We start from the raw sequence: 18,000 nt of genomic DNA, 5'->3' as shown, positions 1-18,000 counted from the left end.
ACCTTGGGTGGATGTGATAAGACTATATCCAAAAGTGGTTTTGGGCCAAAATTGAAGGTGCAATGCTTCCTTTGGCTTGGGATTTGCTAGAACTTTATTCTTCTTGGCTTCAAAGGTTGCATGGAGACTTAAGGATGGCTTGGAACCCGAAAATGATAATGGAGCTGCGTATACATCATCCTCCCCGGGTTGAGAAGGATTTGCCCTCAAATCCTCAGGACGGCTACCTTCCACTTGCTGACCATTCATAAACAAGCTCTCTTTCTTGACTTCTTTTCCCTTAGTAGCCTTATGAACTTGTTGTGGACTAAGAGGAGTTAAAGTGATAGTCTTGCCATTGAATTTAAAGGAGTAAGTGTTCTTCTTGCCATCATGCTTCACTTCCCTATCAAATTGCCATGGTCTTCCCAACAACAAGTGACAAGCATCCATAGGAATCACATCACACAAAATCTCATCACTATAATGCTTACCAATGGAGAAGGAAACAAGCACTTGTTTGGCTACTTGGAGGTTGGTCCCATTACTCAACCATTGGATCTTGTATGGTTGAGGATGAGGTATGGTAGGTAATCCAAGTTTTTCCACTAAGGTAGATGAAGCTACATTTGCACAACTTCCACTATCTATAATTAAAGAACACACTTTATCTCCAATGGTGCACCTTGATTGGAAAATGTGGAGTCTTTGCTCTTCTTGAGGAAGAGGCTTGACATGCAAAGCTCTCCTAATAACTAGCAACTCTCCTTCATCAGCTCCTTGTAGAATTTCTTCTTCTTCCTTGTTGGCTTCATCACTTTCATGGCTGGAAACTTCACTTTCTTCTTCTTCTTGAAGAGACTCCTCAATTGCTTGTATCTCCATCAAGGATAAAACTCTCCTATTAGGGCATTCAACTTGGAAGTGTCCATAGCCTTGGCATTTAAAGCACTTTTTGTCGGAGAGGTTGGTCTTCACCGTATTAGGCTTGCTTTAGTTGGTTCCACCATTTTTTCCTTGCCTTTCTCCTTGGAAGAAGAATCAACAACATTTGTGTAGGATGGGGAACCTTTATGGAAGGTAGTTCCCTTGGTAAAAGATATGCTTTTGTTAGATAATGTCCCTTTGGAGAATGACTTAGAAACCATGCGCTTCATGGCCTTCTTTTGCTTCTCCACTTTAATAGCCAACTTACACACATCTTCAAAAGTGCAATATGGTTGCAATTCTACCATATGAGCAATGTCTTGGTTTAAGCCACCAATGAATCTTGCAATGGTTTACTCTTTCACTTCCGGCAGCTCACTCCTCATTAATAGCTCCTCAAACTCCCTTATGTAATGCTCTACTCCATCACTTCCTTGCTTAAGGGTGTGTAGCTTGAGGTAAAGATCTTGTTTATGGTTGTCTGGAAGGAATCTTCTCTTCATAAGCTTCTTTAGTTTCTCCCAAGATCTCACTCTCTCTTTACCATCCATTTCCCTTTGCTTCTTAAGATTTTCCCACCACAAGGATGCATAATCCTTGAATTTCAAGATGGCAAGTTTACATTTCTTCTCATCCGAATAGCCCTTATATTCAAAAACTCTCTCTATAGCATGTAACCAATCAACAAAATCATCCGGACTCATGCTCCCTTCGAATTCTGGAATTTCAATCCTTAAACCCCTATCATCATCCCTTTCTCTCCCAGGTGGCCTCTCTTGCTCTTCCTCACTTGAATAATCATGAAGCATCAATTCCTCCCTATGATGTCTAGGAGGAGGAGGGGAAGGTCTAATATGTCTTCTTGGTTAATGTAGTTGGGTTGGGTGAGGTGGAGGAGGGGGTATTTGGCTTTGTGTTAAAGTTTGGGGTTGTGATAAGGGTGCCCGACTTTGAGTGAGGGTCAAGTCTCTCATCATTTGCATCATTTGATTCATTTGGTCCTTGATGGCCTTAAGTTCTCCTTTGACCTCTTCTTTTCATGCCATGTTGGCAAATTCCCAAGGATGAGGATGAAATTCTTTGATGAGACATTTGTGGTAATGGCTAGTAGGTAAAGGTTAATGGTTACAAGTGTTTAAGGGTTGGAGTGAGTATTGGTAAGTGTTTAGGTTAAGTAAGACTTGTGTTTAAGGCAAATCAAGGTTTTGTGAATAGTAATTTGTAGTGAACAGTAAATTCCGGAGAGGTGAACAGTAGCTCTGGGAGATAAAAATCAGTCAACAAATCACACAAACAACCTAGGCTCTGATACCAAATGGTGCATATCCATCAAGGCAATGCAAAAATTCACAAACTCAAATCTGGAAATTAATGTTCATATGGCACAGTCTCAATTTATCTTTTAATTTTAACCAATCAAATGAACTCCAAATCATACAACTTATAGATCATTGGAAAGGGCATTCAAAGAGCTTTCTAATGATATATAATAGCAATCACAACTCATTCAACAAGGCATTCAACACTTGTCTCAAATTTTGCTGGCAAAAACTAGAAATTGCAAAATCATACACTGCGAACAGTATCTGAGGCATACAACACACATTCAAATCTTCACACTTTGGATTTCAAGGGTAACAAGAAAATTAACCAAGGCATAAAGGAAAGTTCCACCAACCTTGGGGTCTTCCACCACCAATTCTTCCTCCAAGATGAATTGGATAAAGGAAATGAGAAAAAAAGCCAACAAGCTTTCTTCAAATTTTCATTCAAAAGCAAAACCAAAACTTTTACAAATAAAGATCCACCCCTTTATATAGGAGGCATGGATGGCAATGATACAATATTTCTCACAAAAGTCAACTAAAATGGCATGAATTAAGCTAAGCCATTCATTCTAAACCAAGCCCATACATAGTAATTAACTAAAGACAAAAGTTAGTTGTTTTTTTCTTAACTTTAGGAATGATGTTTCCTAACTAAAACAACTAAATTCTAACTTAGTTCCAATGTAACTAAAACCCAATTTTGGGCTCTTTGGGCTTCTCAAAATGATGCTTGGACGTTTGGGCCATTGATGGACTTTAAAAGTTGCACTTTTGGATCAATTGGACCAAGCTATTCATTTGGACCTTGGGTGGATGTGATAAGACTATATCCAAAAGTGGTTTTGGGCCAAAATTGAAGGTGCAATGCTTCCTTTGGCTTGGGATTTGCTAGAACTTTATTCTTCTTGGCTTCAAAGGTTGCATGGAGACTTAAGGATGGCTTGGAACCCGAAAATGATAATGGAGCTGCGTATACATCATCCTCCCCGGGTTGAGAAGGATTTGCCCTCAAATCCTCAAGATGGCTACCTTCCACTTGTTGACCATTCATAAACAAGCTCTCTTTTTTGACTTCTTTTCCCTTAGTAGCCTTATGAACTTGTTGTGGACTAAGAGAAGTTAAAGTGATAGTCTTGCCATTGAATTTAAAGGAGTAAGTGTTCTTCTTGCCATCATGCTTCACTTCCCTATCAAATTGTCATGGTCTTCCCAACAACAAGTGACAAGCATCCATAGGAATCACATCACACAAAATCTCATCACTATAATGCTTACCAATGGAGAAGGAAACAAGCACTTGTTTGGCTACTTGGAGGTTCGTCCCATTACTCAACCATTGGATCTTGTATGGTTGAGGATGAGGTATGGTAGGTAATCCAAGTTTTTCCACTAAGGTAGATGAAGCTACATTTGCACAATTTCCACTATCTATAATTAAAGAACACACTTTATCTCCAATGGTGCACCTTGATTGGAAAATGTGGAGTCTTTGCTCTTCTTGAGGAAGAGGTTTGACATGCAAAGCTCTCCTAATAACTAGCAACTCTCCTTCATCAGTGATACAACCCTTGCTAATCGATCTAACAAGAACTATAACAATCTCTTGGAATCTTGCCCAAATATCTATCTAGCATAAACCAAAAGAATTAGAACCTTCTTGTTATCTAACAATAAGGAACTCTAATTATCAAAGAAAGAATTCAAAACTTTCTCAAGAAATGAATTCAAAGAAAACTCTCACAAGAACTTTGGAGAAATTTGGAATTTTTGGATTAAAATCAAGTTCCCATAATCTTGAGTTTAATACATATATATATGTTGCTTCTAACCCTAAAAAACGAAATAAATCCTTTAAAAAAAAAGAAAATAACAACTCATGACAACTAAGCACTCTCCTAATTAAACTAGGATTCCTAGTTAAACTAGGATAACAATTAGATAATAACTAAACAAGCTTTCCTAATTAAACTAGGATAACAACTAGATAATAACTAATCACAAAAGGGCTAGTTGAATTGATGTGACTTGGGTTTCCATATGCATATTTGACTAAGCCCAACATGTGCTTCTTGCTGCCCTTAGACCAATTCATGTATTTGGGCTCCTTGTGTTAAAGTAAGCTCTTTTAATTCTTCAAATTGAATTAAATGCACAAGCCTTGAACTACACTCCATGCTTGTCATGTCGTTGACCATGAGTTCCCTTTTGACTTCACTTGGACTCTTTCCCATAAGCTCCAAATGGCTTTGAACAAGCCCAATGATTGCCGCTTTCATCTTCTTGGCTCTTGCTCGTGTAATTGGGCCTCCATCATAGCTCAATGGATCCAACTTCTTCGTGTTTGTTGAAGTAGAATTTGAACCTTCATCATTATGCTTCCCCATGTGCGAATTTGGTGAAGTTATCCCTTGATCATTCGCATCACTCCCCCCTTCCTCAAAAGGATTCGACCTCGAATCTCCACCTGCATAATCAAAAGGAAGAAGGTCAGAAACACTAAAGGTTGCACTAACATTATACTCACCAGGGAGATCTAATTTATATGCATTGTCATTAATCCTTGCAACAACTTGAAAAGGTCCATCTCCTCGTGGGTGAAGTTTAGATCACCTTTGCAAAGGGAACCGTTCTTTGTGCAAATGTAGCCAAACCCAATCGCCAGGCTCAAAAACCAACTTCTTACGCCCTTGATTCCTTTGGTTCGCCACTTGTTGGTTCCTTTTATCTATGTTTTGCCTCACTTTCTCATGGAAATTGCGCACAAATTCTACCTTCTTAGCACCATCAAAATTAACACGCTCTTCCAAAGGTAAAGGAGATAAATCTAATGGTGTTAAAGGATTAAAACCATACACAATTTCAAAAGGTGAATAATGCGTGGATGAATGCACAACCCTATTATATGCAAACTCTAAATGGGATAAACTTTCATCCCAAAACTTCACATTCTTTTTTATGATAGCACGCAATAATTGCCCTAAAGTTCTATTCACAACTTCAGTTTGACCATCAGTTTGTGGATGACAAGTAGTACTAAATAACAACTTAGTTCCTAATTTCGCCCACAAGGTCTTCCAAAAGTAGGACAAAAATTTTGCATCCCTATCACTAACAATAGTTCTTGGCATACCATGCAAACGTACTACCTCTTTAAAGAACAAATCAGCAACATGTGAAGCATCATCAGTTTTATGATTGGAATAAAGTGTGCCATCTTAGAAAACCGATCAACTACCACATAGATGCTGTCATTACCACGTCTAGTCCTAGGTAGTCCAAGTACAAAATCCATAGAAATATCTACCCAAGGTGAATGTGGGACAGGCAATGGCGTGTACAAACCATGTGGATGCACTTTAGACTTAGCTTGCAAACATGTGATACAATTAGTGCAATACTTAGAAACATCAGATTTCATGTTAGGCCAAAAAAAATGCTCTTGTAAAATATCTAAAGTTTTAGCTATGCCAAAGTGACCCATCAAACCTCCTTCGTGTGCCTCACGAATTAACATCAAACGCAAGAACACTTAGGCACACAAAGCTTATTCAAACGAAACAAGTAGTCATTATGCTTATAAAATTTTTCAAAGGCAGCTTTCTCACATGCATTATACACATTGCTAAAATCATGATCATGTGCATACAACTCTTTAATATGCTCAAAACCAAGCAATTTAGCATCTAAAGTAGTAAGAAGTGCATACCTTCTAGACAATGCATTAGCCACAACGTTTTCCTTACCTTGCTTATATTTGATGACGTATGGGAAGGATTCAAGAAATTCACTCCACTTTGCATGTCGCTTATTGAGTTTGTTTTGACCTTTCAAATACTTCAAACTTTCATGGTCGGTATGGATGACGAACTCTTTAGGCACAAGGTAGTGTTGCCACGTCTCTAATGCCCTCACTAATGCATACATTTCCTTGTCATATGTTGAGTAGTTCAATGCTGCGCCATTCAATTTTTCACTAAAGTATGCAATTGGCTTGCCCTCTTGCAAAAGAACAACACCAATTCCCACTCCCGAAGCATCACATTCAATCTCAAAAGTTTTATCAAAGTTAGGCAAAGCAAGAATAGGAGCAGAAATTAACTTAGATTTAAGCATATTAAACGCACTATCTTGTTCATCACCCCACTTAAAACCAACATTCCTTTTAATAACTTCTGTCAAAGGGGCGGCTATGCTAGAGAAATCATGCACAAAACGCCTATAGAAACTAGCTAAGCCATGGAAACTTCGAACATCCCCAACGTTTTTAGGTGTAGGCCAAGATTCAATAGCCTTAACCTTTTCATTATCAACCTCAATACCATGCTCGCTAACAACATAACCTAAAAATGTAACCTTAGGTACACAAAACATACATTTAGCAAGCTTAGCATGCAACTTTTGCGCACGCAAAACACAAAAAACAGATCTCACATGCAAAATGTGGTCTTTAAGTGATTTACTATACACAAGTATATCATCAAAATAGACAACAACGAATTTGCCAATAAATTCACGCAAAACATGGTTCATCAAGCGCATGAACGTACTAGGAGTATTAGTTAACCCAAAAGGCATCACTAACCACTCATATAAACCATATTTTGTTTTAAAGGCAGTTTTCCATTCATCTCCTTCTTTCATTCTAATTTGATGATAACCAGCCATTAAATCAATTTTAGAGAATATACGTGCACCATGCAATTCATCTAACATATCATCTAAACGAGGAATAGGATGGCGATACTTTACAGTGATTTTGTTGATGGCATGACAATCAACACACATACGCCATGATCCATCCTTTTTTGGCACCAATAGAACAGGAACGGCACATGGGCTCATGCTTTCTTTAATCAACCCTTTTGACAACAACTCATCCACTTGACGTTGTAACTCCTTTGTTTCTTCGGGATTGCTCCTATAAGCTAGGCGATTTGGAATTTGTGCTCCAGGAATGAAGTCAATTTGATGTTCTATCCCCCTCAATGGCGGCAAACCATCAGGCATGGATTCAGGAAACAAATCTTCAAATTCCTGCAACAAAGCTTGAAAAGAACTAGGGAGATAAGAGAGAATTGAGTTAGATTCAAAAGATAAACACGCATCCTTGAATACCAATAGTATTAAAGGCTGCCTTGTTAAATAAGCCTTTCGAACCTCACTCCCTCTTGCATAAAAATTGCCTTTTACCTCTTTTTTTGCCACTCTTTGCATACTATTCTCTCCTTTTGCATGCGCACTCTCATGAATTTTTTTCTCACTGCGCATCCTCTCTACTTGCTCTCCTTTTTCCTCTCTATTTGCACACCTCTCTTGGCTTTTCTCACAGCTCTCCTTTTGCTTGTGCATCTTTTCTTTTCCATGTGCACTCTCACATTCACTCGAAGTTTTTTGATCTTCGTATACTTCTTTAGGCGTCATAGGTAACAAGTTGACATGTCTACCATTCATGTTGAATGAATATCGATCATCATGTATAACACGCCTATCATATTGCCAAGGGCGTCCCAATAATATGTGACTAGCATGCATAGGTACTACATCACATAAAACCTCATCATGATAACGCCCAATAGAGAATGAAATTAATGCTTGCCTCGTGACCTTAATATCCCCACTATTATTCAACCATTGCAACCTATAAGGTCTAGGATGTTTAGTTGATTTCAACCCCACTTTATCAACTAAACCAGCATTAACAACATTAGTGCAACTACCACCATCAATAATCATACTACACAATTTATTATCTATCATGCATCTAGTATAAAAGATATTTTCGCGTTGTACCTCATCCTCCTTAGCTTGCATGTTTAGAGCACGCCTTGCAACCAACATGAAAATTGGTCCTTTAGGGGCTGGTTCATCACCCTCTTCTTCTGAAACATCCTCCAATGGTGGTATATCACTCAAGTCATCATCATCCTCGCTCCCATCTTCACTCACCACCTCCCCATTGCGTAAGGTCATCACCTTTGCATTTGGACATTGTGCAGCTCTATGTCCGTATCCCAAGCACCTAAAGCATTGTATATCACGTGATTTACCCTTGGATTTGTCATCCTTTGGTTGCATTTTTGGTGTAGTGAGCTCTTTATTTTTGCTTTGATCAGATCTGCCCTTATTTGTATTTGCATCACCTCCCTTGTTCCCTTTCCAATTCGGCTTCCATGATGTTGGGGTCGAAATAGCCTTGGTTTTTGATCTTAGTTGTTTTTCAATCTTGGTTGCCATGTGTACCATATCCTCAAAATCTACATAATGATGCAACTCAACAAGGTTAGCAATATCACGGTTCAAACCTGAAAGAAAACGTGCCATAGTAGCTTCCCTATCCTCCTCAATGTTGGCTCGAATCATGGCCATCTCCATCTCTTGGTGATATTCTTCAACACTATTGGATCCTTGATTCAACCTTTGTAATCGATTGTACAGCTCCCTATAGTAGTGTTGTGGTACAAATCTCTTCCTCATGATTGTTTTCATCTCAAACCATGAAGAAATAGGACCTTCTCCGCTTCTGCGCCTAGTCGAGGTAAATTGATCCCACCATACACTAGCATAGTCGGTGAATTCAACGGCTGCCAATTTCACCTTCTTCTCTTCGGTGTAGTTATGGCACTCAAATACACGCTCTACCTTCTTCTCCCACTCTAGATATGCCTTTGGATCATTTTTACCATGGAAAGCTGGAATCTTCATTTTGATTGAACCTAAATTCCCATCTTTTGATTTGCCTTTGTTGGAACGTGTAGATCCTTCTTCTTCAATCTCCCCTTCTAAATCATCAAAGAGGCTACGTTTTGTGTCTCTTATCTTGCCACGGCTAGGGGTACCTTGTTCCAACCTTTCCAACCTTTCTTGGACATTACGGTTTTCACTCCTCATGTCCTCTTGTTGTAACATCATCTTCTGTAACATTCCTTGTAGTGCTTCTAAGGTAACTTTCTCCTTAGGGTCCATGATGTAAACCTGCAAGAAAAACGTTAGAAAACACCTATTCTAACACTCCCTCACGTGTTTTCGCTCAAATGTGTTTGCAATACTCTAATACGCTCACCAAAACAATCACACACAGAATTTCCCCTTAGAGTTCTTATTTGAGTTGACCTTTACTACTCACTTTCTAAAGAGAATTACAAATTAAAGTCCCTTGACAATTAGAGCTAACAAAAAAAAAAATTAAATTATGGCCTTTGAATTTTTTTTTTTTGCCTTTCTTTTTTTTTCATTTTTTTCGTTCTTTTTTTTTTTTTTGGATGACTAATTAACACTAAAAATTTTAGCTAAATAGATCTAGAAGCCTTCGAACACCTCTTGAAGCTTGGATCATGATATATGATTTTGGTGATACTTGATGCAAATCGGCAAGGAATGGAACTTTGGTGCTTTTGCGGCTCCTCTTGATTTGATGTTGCCCAAACCACTTGTATGAAGAATTTTGATGTTGAATTTGCTACTGCCAAATCACTTGATGATGAATAATGCAATTTTTTTTTTTTATATTGATGCACGAACACAAGACTAAAGGTTACGTAGCTTATACTAGACCCAATGCTCTGATACCAAACTGATACAACCCTTGCTAATCGATCTAACAAGAACTATAACAATCTCTTGGAATCTTGCCCAAAGATCTATCTAGCATAAACCAAAAGAATTAGAACCCTCTTGTTATCTAACAACAAGGAACTCTAATTATCAAAAAAAGAATTCAAAACTTTCTCAAGAAATGAATTCAAAGAAAACTCTCACAAGAACTTTGGAGAAATTCGGAATTTTTGGATTAAAATCAAGTTCCCATAATCTTGAGTTTAATACATATATATATGTTGCTTCTAACCCTAAAAAATGAAATAAATCCTTTAAAAAAAAGGAAAATAACAACTCATGACAACTAAGCACTCTCCTAATTAAACTAGGATTCCTAGTTAAACTAGGATAACAATTAGATAATAACTAAACAAGCTTTCCTAATTAAACTAGGATAACAACTAGATAATAACTAATCACAAAAGGGCTAGTTGAATTGATGTGACTTGGGCTTCCATATGCATATTTGACTAAGCCCAACATGTGCTCCTTGTTGCCCTTAGACCAATTCATGTATTTGGGCTCCTTGTGTTAAAGTAAGCTCTTTTAATTCTTCAAATTGAATTAAATGCACAAACCTTGAACTACACTCCATGCTTGTCATGTCGTTGACCATGAGTTCCCTTTTGACTTCACTTGGACTCTTTCCCATAAGCTCCAAATGGCTTTGAACAAGCCCAATGATTGCCGCTTTCATCTTCTTGGCTCTTGCTCGTGTAATTGGGCCTCCGTCATAGCTCAATGGATCCAACTTCTTCGTGTTTGTTGAAGTAGAATTTGAACCTCCATCGTTATGCTTCCCCATGTGCGAATTTGGTGAAGTTATCCCTTGATCATTCGCATCAATCAGCTCCTTGTAGAATTTCTTCTTCTTCCTTATTGGCTTAATCACTTTCATGGCTGGAAACTTCACTTTCTTCTTCTTCTTGAAGAGACTCCTCAATTGCTTGTATCTCCATCAAGGATAAAACTCTTCTATTAGGGCATTCAGCTTGGAAGTGTCCATAGCCTTGGCATTTAAAGCACTTTTTGTTGGAGAGGTTGGTCTTCACCATATTAGGCTTGTCCTTAGTTGGTTCCACCATTTTTTCCTTGCCTTTCTCCTTGGAAGAAGAATCAACAACATTTGTGTAGGATGGGGAACCTTTATGGAAGGTAGTTCCCTTGGTAAAAGATATGCTTTTGTTAGATAATGTCCCTTTGGAGAATGACTTGGAAACCATGCGCTTCATGGCCTTCTTTTGCTTCTCCACTTTAATAGCCAACTTACACACATCTTCAAAAGTGCAATATGGTTGCAATTCTACCATATGAGCAATGTCTTGGTTTAAGCCACCAATGAATCTTGCAATGGTTTGCTCTTTCACTTCCGGCAGCTCACTCCTTATTAATAGCTTCTCAAACTCCCTTATGTAATGCTCTACTCCATCACTTCCTTGCTTAAGGGTGTGTAGCTTGAGGTAAAGATCTTGTTTATGGTTGTCCGGAAGGAATCTTCTCTTCATAAGCTTCTTTAGTTTCTCCCAAGATCTCACTCTCTCATTACCATCCCTTTCCCTTTGCTTCTTAAGATTTTCCCACCACAAGGATGCATAATCCTTGAATTTCAAGATGGCAAGTTTACATTTCTTCTCATCCGAATAGCCCTTATATTCAAAAACTCTCTCTATAGCATGTAACCAATCAACAAAATCATCCGGACTCATGCTCCCTTCGAATTCTGAAATTTCAATCCTTAAACCCCTATCATCATCCTTTTCTCTCCTAGGTGGCCTCTCTTGCTCTTCCTCACTTGAATAATCATGAAGCATCAATTCCTCCCTATGATGTCTAGGAGGAGGAGGGGAAGGTCTAATATGTCTTCTTGGTTGATGTAGTTGGGTTGGGTGAGGTGGAGGAGGGGGTATTTGGCTTTGTGTTAAAGTTTGGGGCTGTGATAAGGGTGCCCGACTTTGAGTGAGGGTCAAGTCTCTCATCATTTGCATCATTTGATTCATTTGGTCCTTGATGGCCTTAAGTTCTCCTTTGACCTCTTCTTTTCATGCCATGTTGGCAAATTCCCAAGGATGAGGAGGTGAGGAGGATGAGGATGAAGTTCTTTTATGGGACATTTGTGGTAATGGCTAGTAGGTAAAGGTTAATGGTTACAAGTGTTTAGGTTAAGGAAGACTTGTGTTTAAGGCAGACTTGTGTTTAAGGCAAATTAAGGTTCTGTGAATAGTAATTTGTAGTGAACAGTGAATTCCGGGGAGGTGAACAGTAGCTTTGGGAGATAAAAATCAGTCAACAAATCACACAAACAACCTAGGATCTGATACCAAATGGTGCATATCCATCAAGGCAATGCAACAATTCACAAACTCAAATCTGGAAATTAATGTTCATATGGCACAGTATCAATTTATCTTTCAATTTTAACCAATCAAATGAACTCCAAATCATACAACTTATAGATCATTGGAAAGGGCATTCAAAGAGCTTTCTAATGATATATAATAGCAATCACAACTCATTCAACAAGGCATTCAAAACTTGTCTCAAATTTTGCTGGCAAAAACTAGAAATTGCAAAATCATACACCGTGAACAGTATCCAAGGCATACAACACACATTCAAATCTTCACACTTTGGATTTCAAGGGTAACAAGAAAATTAACCAAGGCATAAAGGAAAGTTCCACCAACCTTGGGTCTTCCACCACCAATTCTTCCTCCAAGATGAATTGGATAAAGGAAATGAGAAAAAAAGCCAACAACCGGAATGCATGGATCATCTATTCTTTTGGTGTGTATTTAGCGCCCAAATCTGGAATGAAGTGCTACAACTTTGTAATCAACACTTCAATCTCATGCCGTGGACCAATTTGATTGAGGAATTGGCTAGCAATTGGAAGGAAGACAATTTCAAGAATATTGTGAATAAGGTGTGTTTTGGTGCAACCATTTATCACATTTGGAAGGCTAGGAATGATATTTGTTTCGGAAGAGGAGGTGTGCCAAAGGAGAGAGTCATAATTCTTATTAAAGATTGTGTTAGAGTAAGGACAAGTTGTTTGAAGAGAGTGATTAAGTCTAGTGAGAATGTGTCAATTGCAAATAATTGGGGTGTCTCTAATTCAATATTTGAGTAGGCAAAGTATGGTGTTTTCATTCTGTGATTGATTGTGAGTTGTATGCTTGGATCAATGAGATCCTTTGTTTGTTTTAGAGCTTTCGTTTTTGTGATGGCATGACCTAGGGCATGTCCTAGGAATGCTTGTGTAAAGCTTAGCTAGGGGTTTGTCCTAGATAAGCATTTGTATATTCTTTATTTGGTATAAATTCATTATTACTTACCAAAAAAAAGATTTCCTCAAATTTTCATTCAAAAGCAAAACCAAAACGTTTACAAATAAAGATCCACCCCTTTATATAGGAGGCATGGATGGCAATGATACAATATTTCCCACAAAAGTCAACTAAAATGGTATGAATTAAGCTAAGTCATTCATTCTAAACCAAGCTCATACATAGTAATTAACTAAAGACAAAAGTTAGTTGTTTTTTTCTTAACTTTAGGAATGATGTTTCCTAACTAAAACAACTAAATTCTAACTTAGTTCCAATGTAACTAAAACCCAATTTTGGGCTCTTTGGGCTTCTCAAAATGATGCTTGGACGTTTGGGCCATTGATGGACTTTAAAAGTTGCACTTTTGGATCAATTGGACCAAGCTATTCATTTGGACCTTGGGTGGATGTGATAAGACTATATCCAAAAGTGGTTTTGGGACAAAATTGAAGGTGCAATGCTTCCTTTGGCTTGGGATTTGCTAGAACTTTATTCTTCTTGGCTTCAAAGGTTGCATGGAGACCTAAGGATGGCTTGGAACCCAAAAATGATAATGGAGCTGCGTATACATCATCCTCCCCGGGTTGAGAAGGATTTGCCCTCAAATCCTCAAGATGGCTACCTTCCACTTGCTGACCATTCATAAACAAGCTCTCTTTCTTGACTTCTTTTCCCTTAGTAGCCTTATGAACTTGTTGTGGACTAAGAGAAGTTAAAGTGATAGTCTTGCCATTGAATTTAAAGGAGTAAGTGTTCTTCTTGCCATCATGCTTCACTTCCCTATCAAATTGCCATGGTCTTCCCAACAACAAGTGACAAGCATCCATAGAAATCACATCACACAAAATCTCATCACTATAATGCTTACCAATGGAGAAGGAAACAAGCACTTGTTTGGCTACTTGGAGGTTGGTCCCATTACTCAACCATTGGATCTTGTATGGTTGAGGATGAGGTATGGTAGGTAATCCAAACTTTTCCACTAAGGTAGATGAAGCTACATTTGCACAACTTCCACTATCTATAATTAAAGAACACACTTTATCTCCAATGGTGCACCTTGATTGGAAAATGTGGAGTCTTTGCTCTTCTTGAGGAAGAGGCTTGACATGCAAAGCTCTCCTAATAACTAGCAACTCTCCTTCATCAGCTCCTTGTAGAATTTCTTCTTCTTCCTTGTTGGCTTCATCACTTTCATGGCTGGAAACTTCACTTTCTTCTTCTTCTTGAAGAGACTCCTCAATTGCTTGTATCTCCATCAAGGATAAAACTCTTCTATTAGGGCATTCAGCTTGGAAGTGTCCATAGCCTTGGCATTTAAAGCACTTTTTGTTGGAGAGGTTGGTCTTCACCATATTAGGCTTGTCCTTAGTTGGTTCCACCATTTTTTCCTTGCCTTTCTCCTTGGAAGAAGAATCAACAACATTTGTGTAGGATGGGGAACCTTTATGGAAGGTAGTTCCCTTGGTAAAAGATATGCTTTTGTTAGATAATGTCCCTTTGGAGAATGACTTGGAAACCATGCGCTTCATGGCCTTCTTTTGCTTCTCCACTTTAATAGCCAACTTACACACATCTTCAAAAGTGCAATATGGTTGCAATTCTACCATATGAGCAATGTCTTGGTTTAAGCCACCAATGAATCTTGCAATGGTTTGCTCTTTCACTTCCGGCAGCTCACTCCTTATTAATAGCTTCTCAAACTCCCTTATGTAATGCTCTACTCCATCACTTCCTTGCTTAAGGGTGTGTAGCTTGAGGTAAAGATCTTGTTTATGGTTGTCTGGAAGGAATCTTCTCTTCATAAGCTTCTTTAGTTTCTCCCAAGATCTCACTCTCTCTTTACCATCCCTTTCCCTTTGCTTCTTAAGATTTTCCCACCACAAGGATGCATAATCCTTGAATTTCAAGATGGCAAGTTTACATTTCTTCTCATCCGAATAGCCCTTATATTCAAAAATTTTCTCTATAGCATGTAACCAATCAACAAAATCATCCGGACTCATTTTTTTTTTTTTGGTAAGTAATTAATGATTTTATACCAAAGAAAAGATGTACAAGTGGTTTATCTAGGACAAAGTCCCTAGATTAAACCTAACACAAGCATACCTAGGACAAGCCCCTAGGTTATGCCAAAACATAATGCAATACAAGAAGCACAAATAAAATTACAATAGACTCAAAGCTACAGCTCACATGTAAGTGCACTTAATGGAGCAAATAGTGAAAAGAGCACCAAAGCTACAAAACAAAATGAATTCGGCTAAGGTGAGCAAACAGCCGAAACTACAAGCCATACAAGGAATCACATAAGTATAAAACTAGATACAAGAAACACAAGACACATCACTTCCAATATCCGAAATTCAACAAGTTAACAATATATAGATCGTGGCAAGTCCCATATCAATGCAATGGAGTCATTTATGCTTGAACTTTGAATGTTTAACAAGGACGAAGCTCTAGCTTTCACACAATCCTTGATGGCGGCAATAATCCTCTCTTTTGGAGATTTGCTCCTACCAAAGAAGACATTGTTGTGTTCACCCCATATGTAGTATAAAGTGGCACCAAAGCAAAGCTTACAAATAATGTGTAATAGTTTATCTCCCTTCCATTTATCTGCATAAAAAAGAACAAGAGTGCCCCAAGGATGGGGGGGAATATCAAACCGGCAAAGATTTGCAAAATGGCTCCATATGGCGGCAGAATATGGGCATTGAAAAAAGAGATGATCCATGCTTTCCGGAGCCAAATTGCATAGGCCACACATATTGTTTGGGATGATGCCAAGGTTATATAGCTTATCCTTGGTCTTCATACCACCCTTGATACCCAACCATGCAATGAATGAGTGCCTAGGGAAATGTCTTTTGAACCAAATGATACTATACCATGGGACTTTAGATTTGGATTCCCTAATGCTATTCCAAGCCGATTTGATGGAGAATTGACCATTGGCGCTTGGTTTCCACCAAAGGATATCATCACCATGAGAAGGAGGAGGCATGATGGTATTTTTTATTTCTAAAAGAGCTGTAGAATTTGTCAATGGCCATTTCCATGTTACTTCCCCAATCACCTCCTTGACTTTACAATGCAACGGAAGCCTTGAGTCATAAACCACCCTAGGGCCATATTTGTCTAAAAGGGGTCCTAGAGGGTGCCAATTGTCATACCAAAGGTGAGTATTCTGCCCATTTCCTACAATTCTTTGGATTTTTCCTTTAACGCTTTCCCTAAGCGAAAGCAATTTCCTCCAAACCCATGAACAATTGCTACTAGGTTTAATCTCCCAAAAGCTTTTATTTCTAATGTGATTATCATTGATCCAATCAGCCCATAACGATGTTCCAGCATTTAGAAGGAGTTTCCATATATGCTTCATCATAGCAGCCTTGTTCCAAGATTTGCTTTTCATAATGCCCAATCCTCCTTCCTCTTTTGGAAGACAAATATCATCCCAAGCGACTTTTGCCTTCTTGCTACAGGATATGTCTCCACACCAAAGGAAATTTCTAAGGTAGCCATCAATTACCTTATGAACTTTTGCGGGAAGGATAAATGTAGAAGACCAATATACTTGGATGCTAAAGAGAATAGCCTTGATAAGAATAAGTCTTCCAGCATAAGAAAGGAATTTGCTTTTCCAAGAGGAGATCCTCGCCACAATCTTGTCAATGAGGGGTTTGCAATCATCAATCCTTAGTTTAGATGAAATCATAGGGACACCAAGATATTTAAAAGGGAGAGGGCCAAATTCAATGCCAAGGATTGATTTTAGGTGTTCCGCTTCAGCGTTATTGACTCCGGAAAGGTAGATATTGCTCTTGGACAGATTTGCTTTAAGCCCGGACCAAGAATGGAAGCAATCTAATACCTCTTTTATAAGAGATATGGAATAGACATCCGCCCTACAAAAAATCATGAGGTCATCCGCAAAACATAGGTGAGTGATGTTATTCTTTTTACACTTCCAATGATGGCTGAACTGAGCATTCTCCTTTAGGTCACTAAGCATGCAAGAGAGCACCTCCATAGCAATGACAAAAAGGTGAGGAGAGAGTGGATCCCCTTGCCTTAACCCTCTAGCACTTTTGAAGAAGCCAACAAGTTCACCATTTAGGCCCACCGAAAACATAGGACTCGTGATGTAGCTCCTTATCCAAGTTATGAATGTTTGCGGCATGTCAATGGAATCAAGGGCAGCAAGCAAGAAATCCCAATTTAAGGTGTCATAAGCTTTCATAATATCAATCTTAATGGCACATTTCTTTTCATGAGTGTTCTTATGGTAACCATGCATAAGCTCTTGGCATAAAAGGATGTTTTCACCTATGCTACGGCCTCCCACAAAGGCACCTTGAGCTTTGTTTATGAATTGCGGAAGAATGACCTTGAGACGGTTTGCCATGATTTTAGTGATGCATTTGTACAAAGTGTTGCAGCAAGCAATAGGCCTGAAATCCTTGCAAAAAGTAGGATTAGTAACTTTAGGAACAAGTGCAAGAATAGTGCAATTTACCTCTTTTAAAAGGTGGCCTGTTTTGAAGAAGTGTTTTATGGCCCTTATAATATCATCACCAATGATGTTCCATGTCGACTTGAAAAAACATGCACCATATCCATCCGGACCCGGGGCCTTGTTATTATCCATGGCAAAAATGGTTTCTTTGATTTCCTCCGCTGAAATTTCTTTGATGAGCATTTCTTTTTCCTCATTTCCAAGCTGGAATTTGACTACCTTTTTGAGCTGCTCAAGGTTCACATTTGAATGCCCTCTTACATTTAGGATAGATTTGAAATGGTCCACAAATTCCTCCTTCACCTCCTCCATGCCATGA

General features: G+C 38.5%; 1 protein-coding gene across 1 annotated transcript; it reads right to left on the bottom strand.

Moving 5' to 3' along the window:
* Window positions 1–4,635: 4,635 nt before the first annotated feature.
* LOC123195704 lies at window positions 4,636–9,197 on the bottom strand. The gene is made up of 6 exons (XM_044609511.1): window positions 8,025–9,197; window positions 7,425–7,787; window positions 7,022–7,268; window positions 6,059–6,574; window positions 4,886–5,058; window positions 4,636–4,698 (listed from the first exon to the last, which is right to left on the bottom strand). The coding sequence occupies exons 1-6, from the start codon at window positions 9,195–9,197 to the stop codon at window positions 4,636–4,638; spliced, it is 2,535 nt and encodes an 844-aa protein (XP_044465446.1).
* Between the last annotated feature and the right edge of the window lie 8,803 nt (window positions 9,198–18,000).

The sequence above is a fragment of the Mangifera indica genome, chromosome 14 (genome assembly GCF_011075055.1).
Source record: "Mangifera indica cultivar Alphonso chromosome 14, CATAS_Mindica_2.1, whole genome shotgun sequence".
Lineage (NCBI taxonomy): Eukaryota > Viridiplantae > Streptophyta > Magnoliopsida > Sapindales > Anacardiaceae > Mangifera > Mangifera indica.
This window is presented reverse-complemented; position numbering and strand designations above follow the sequence as displayed.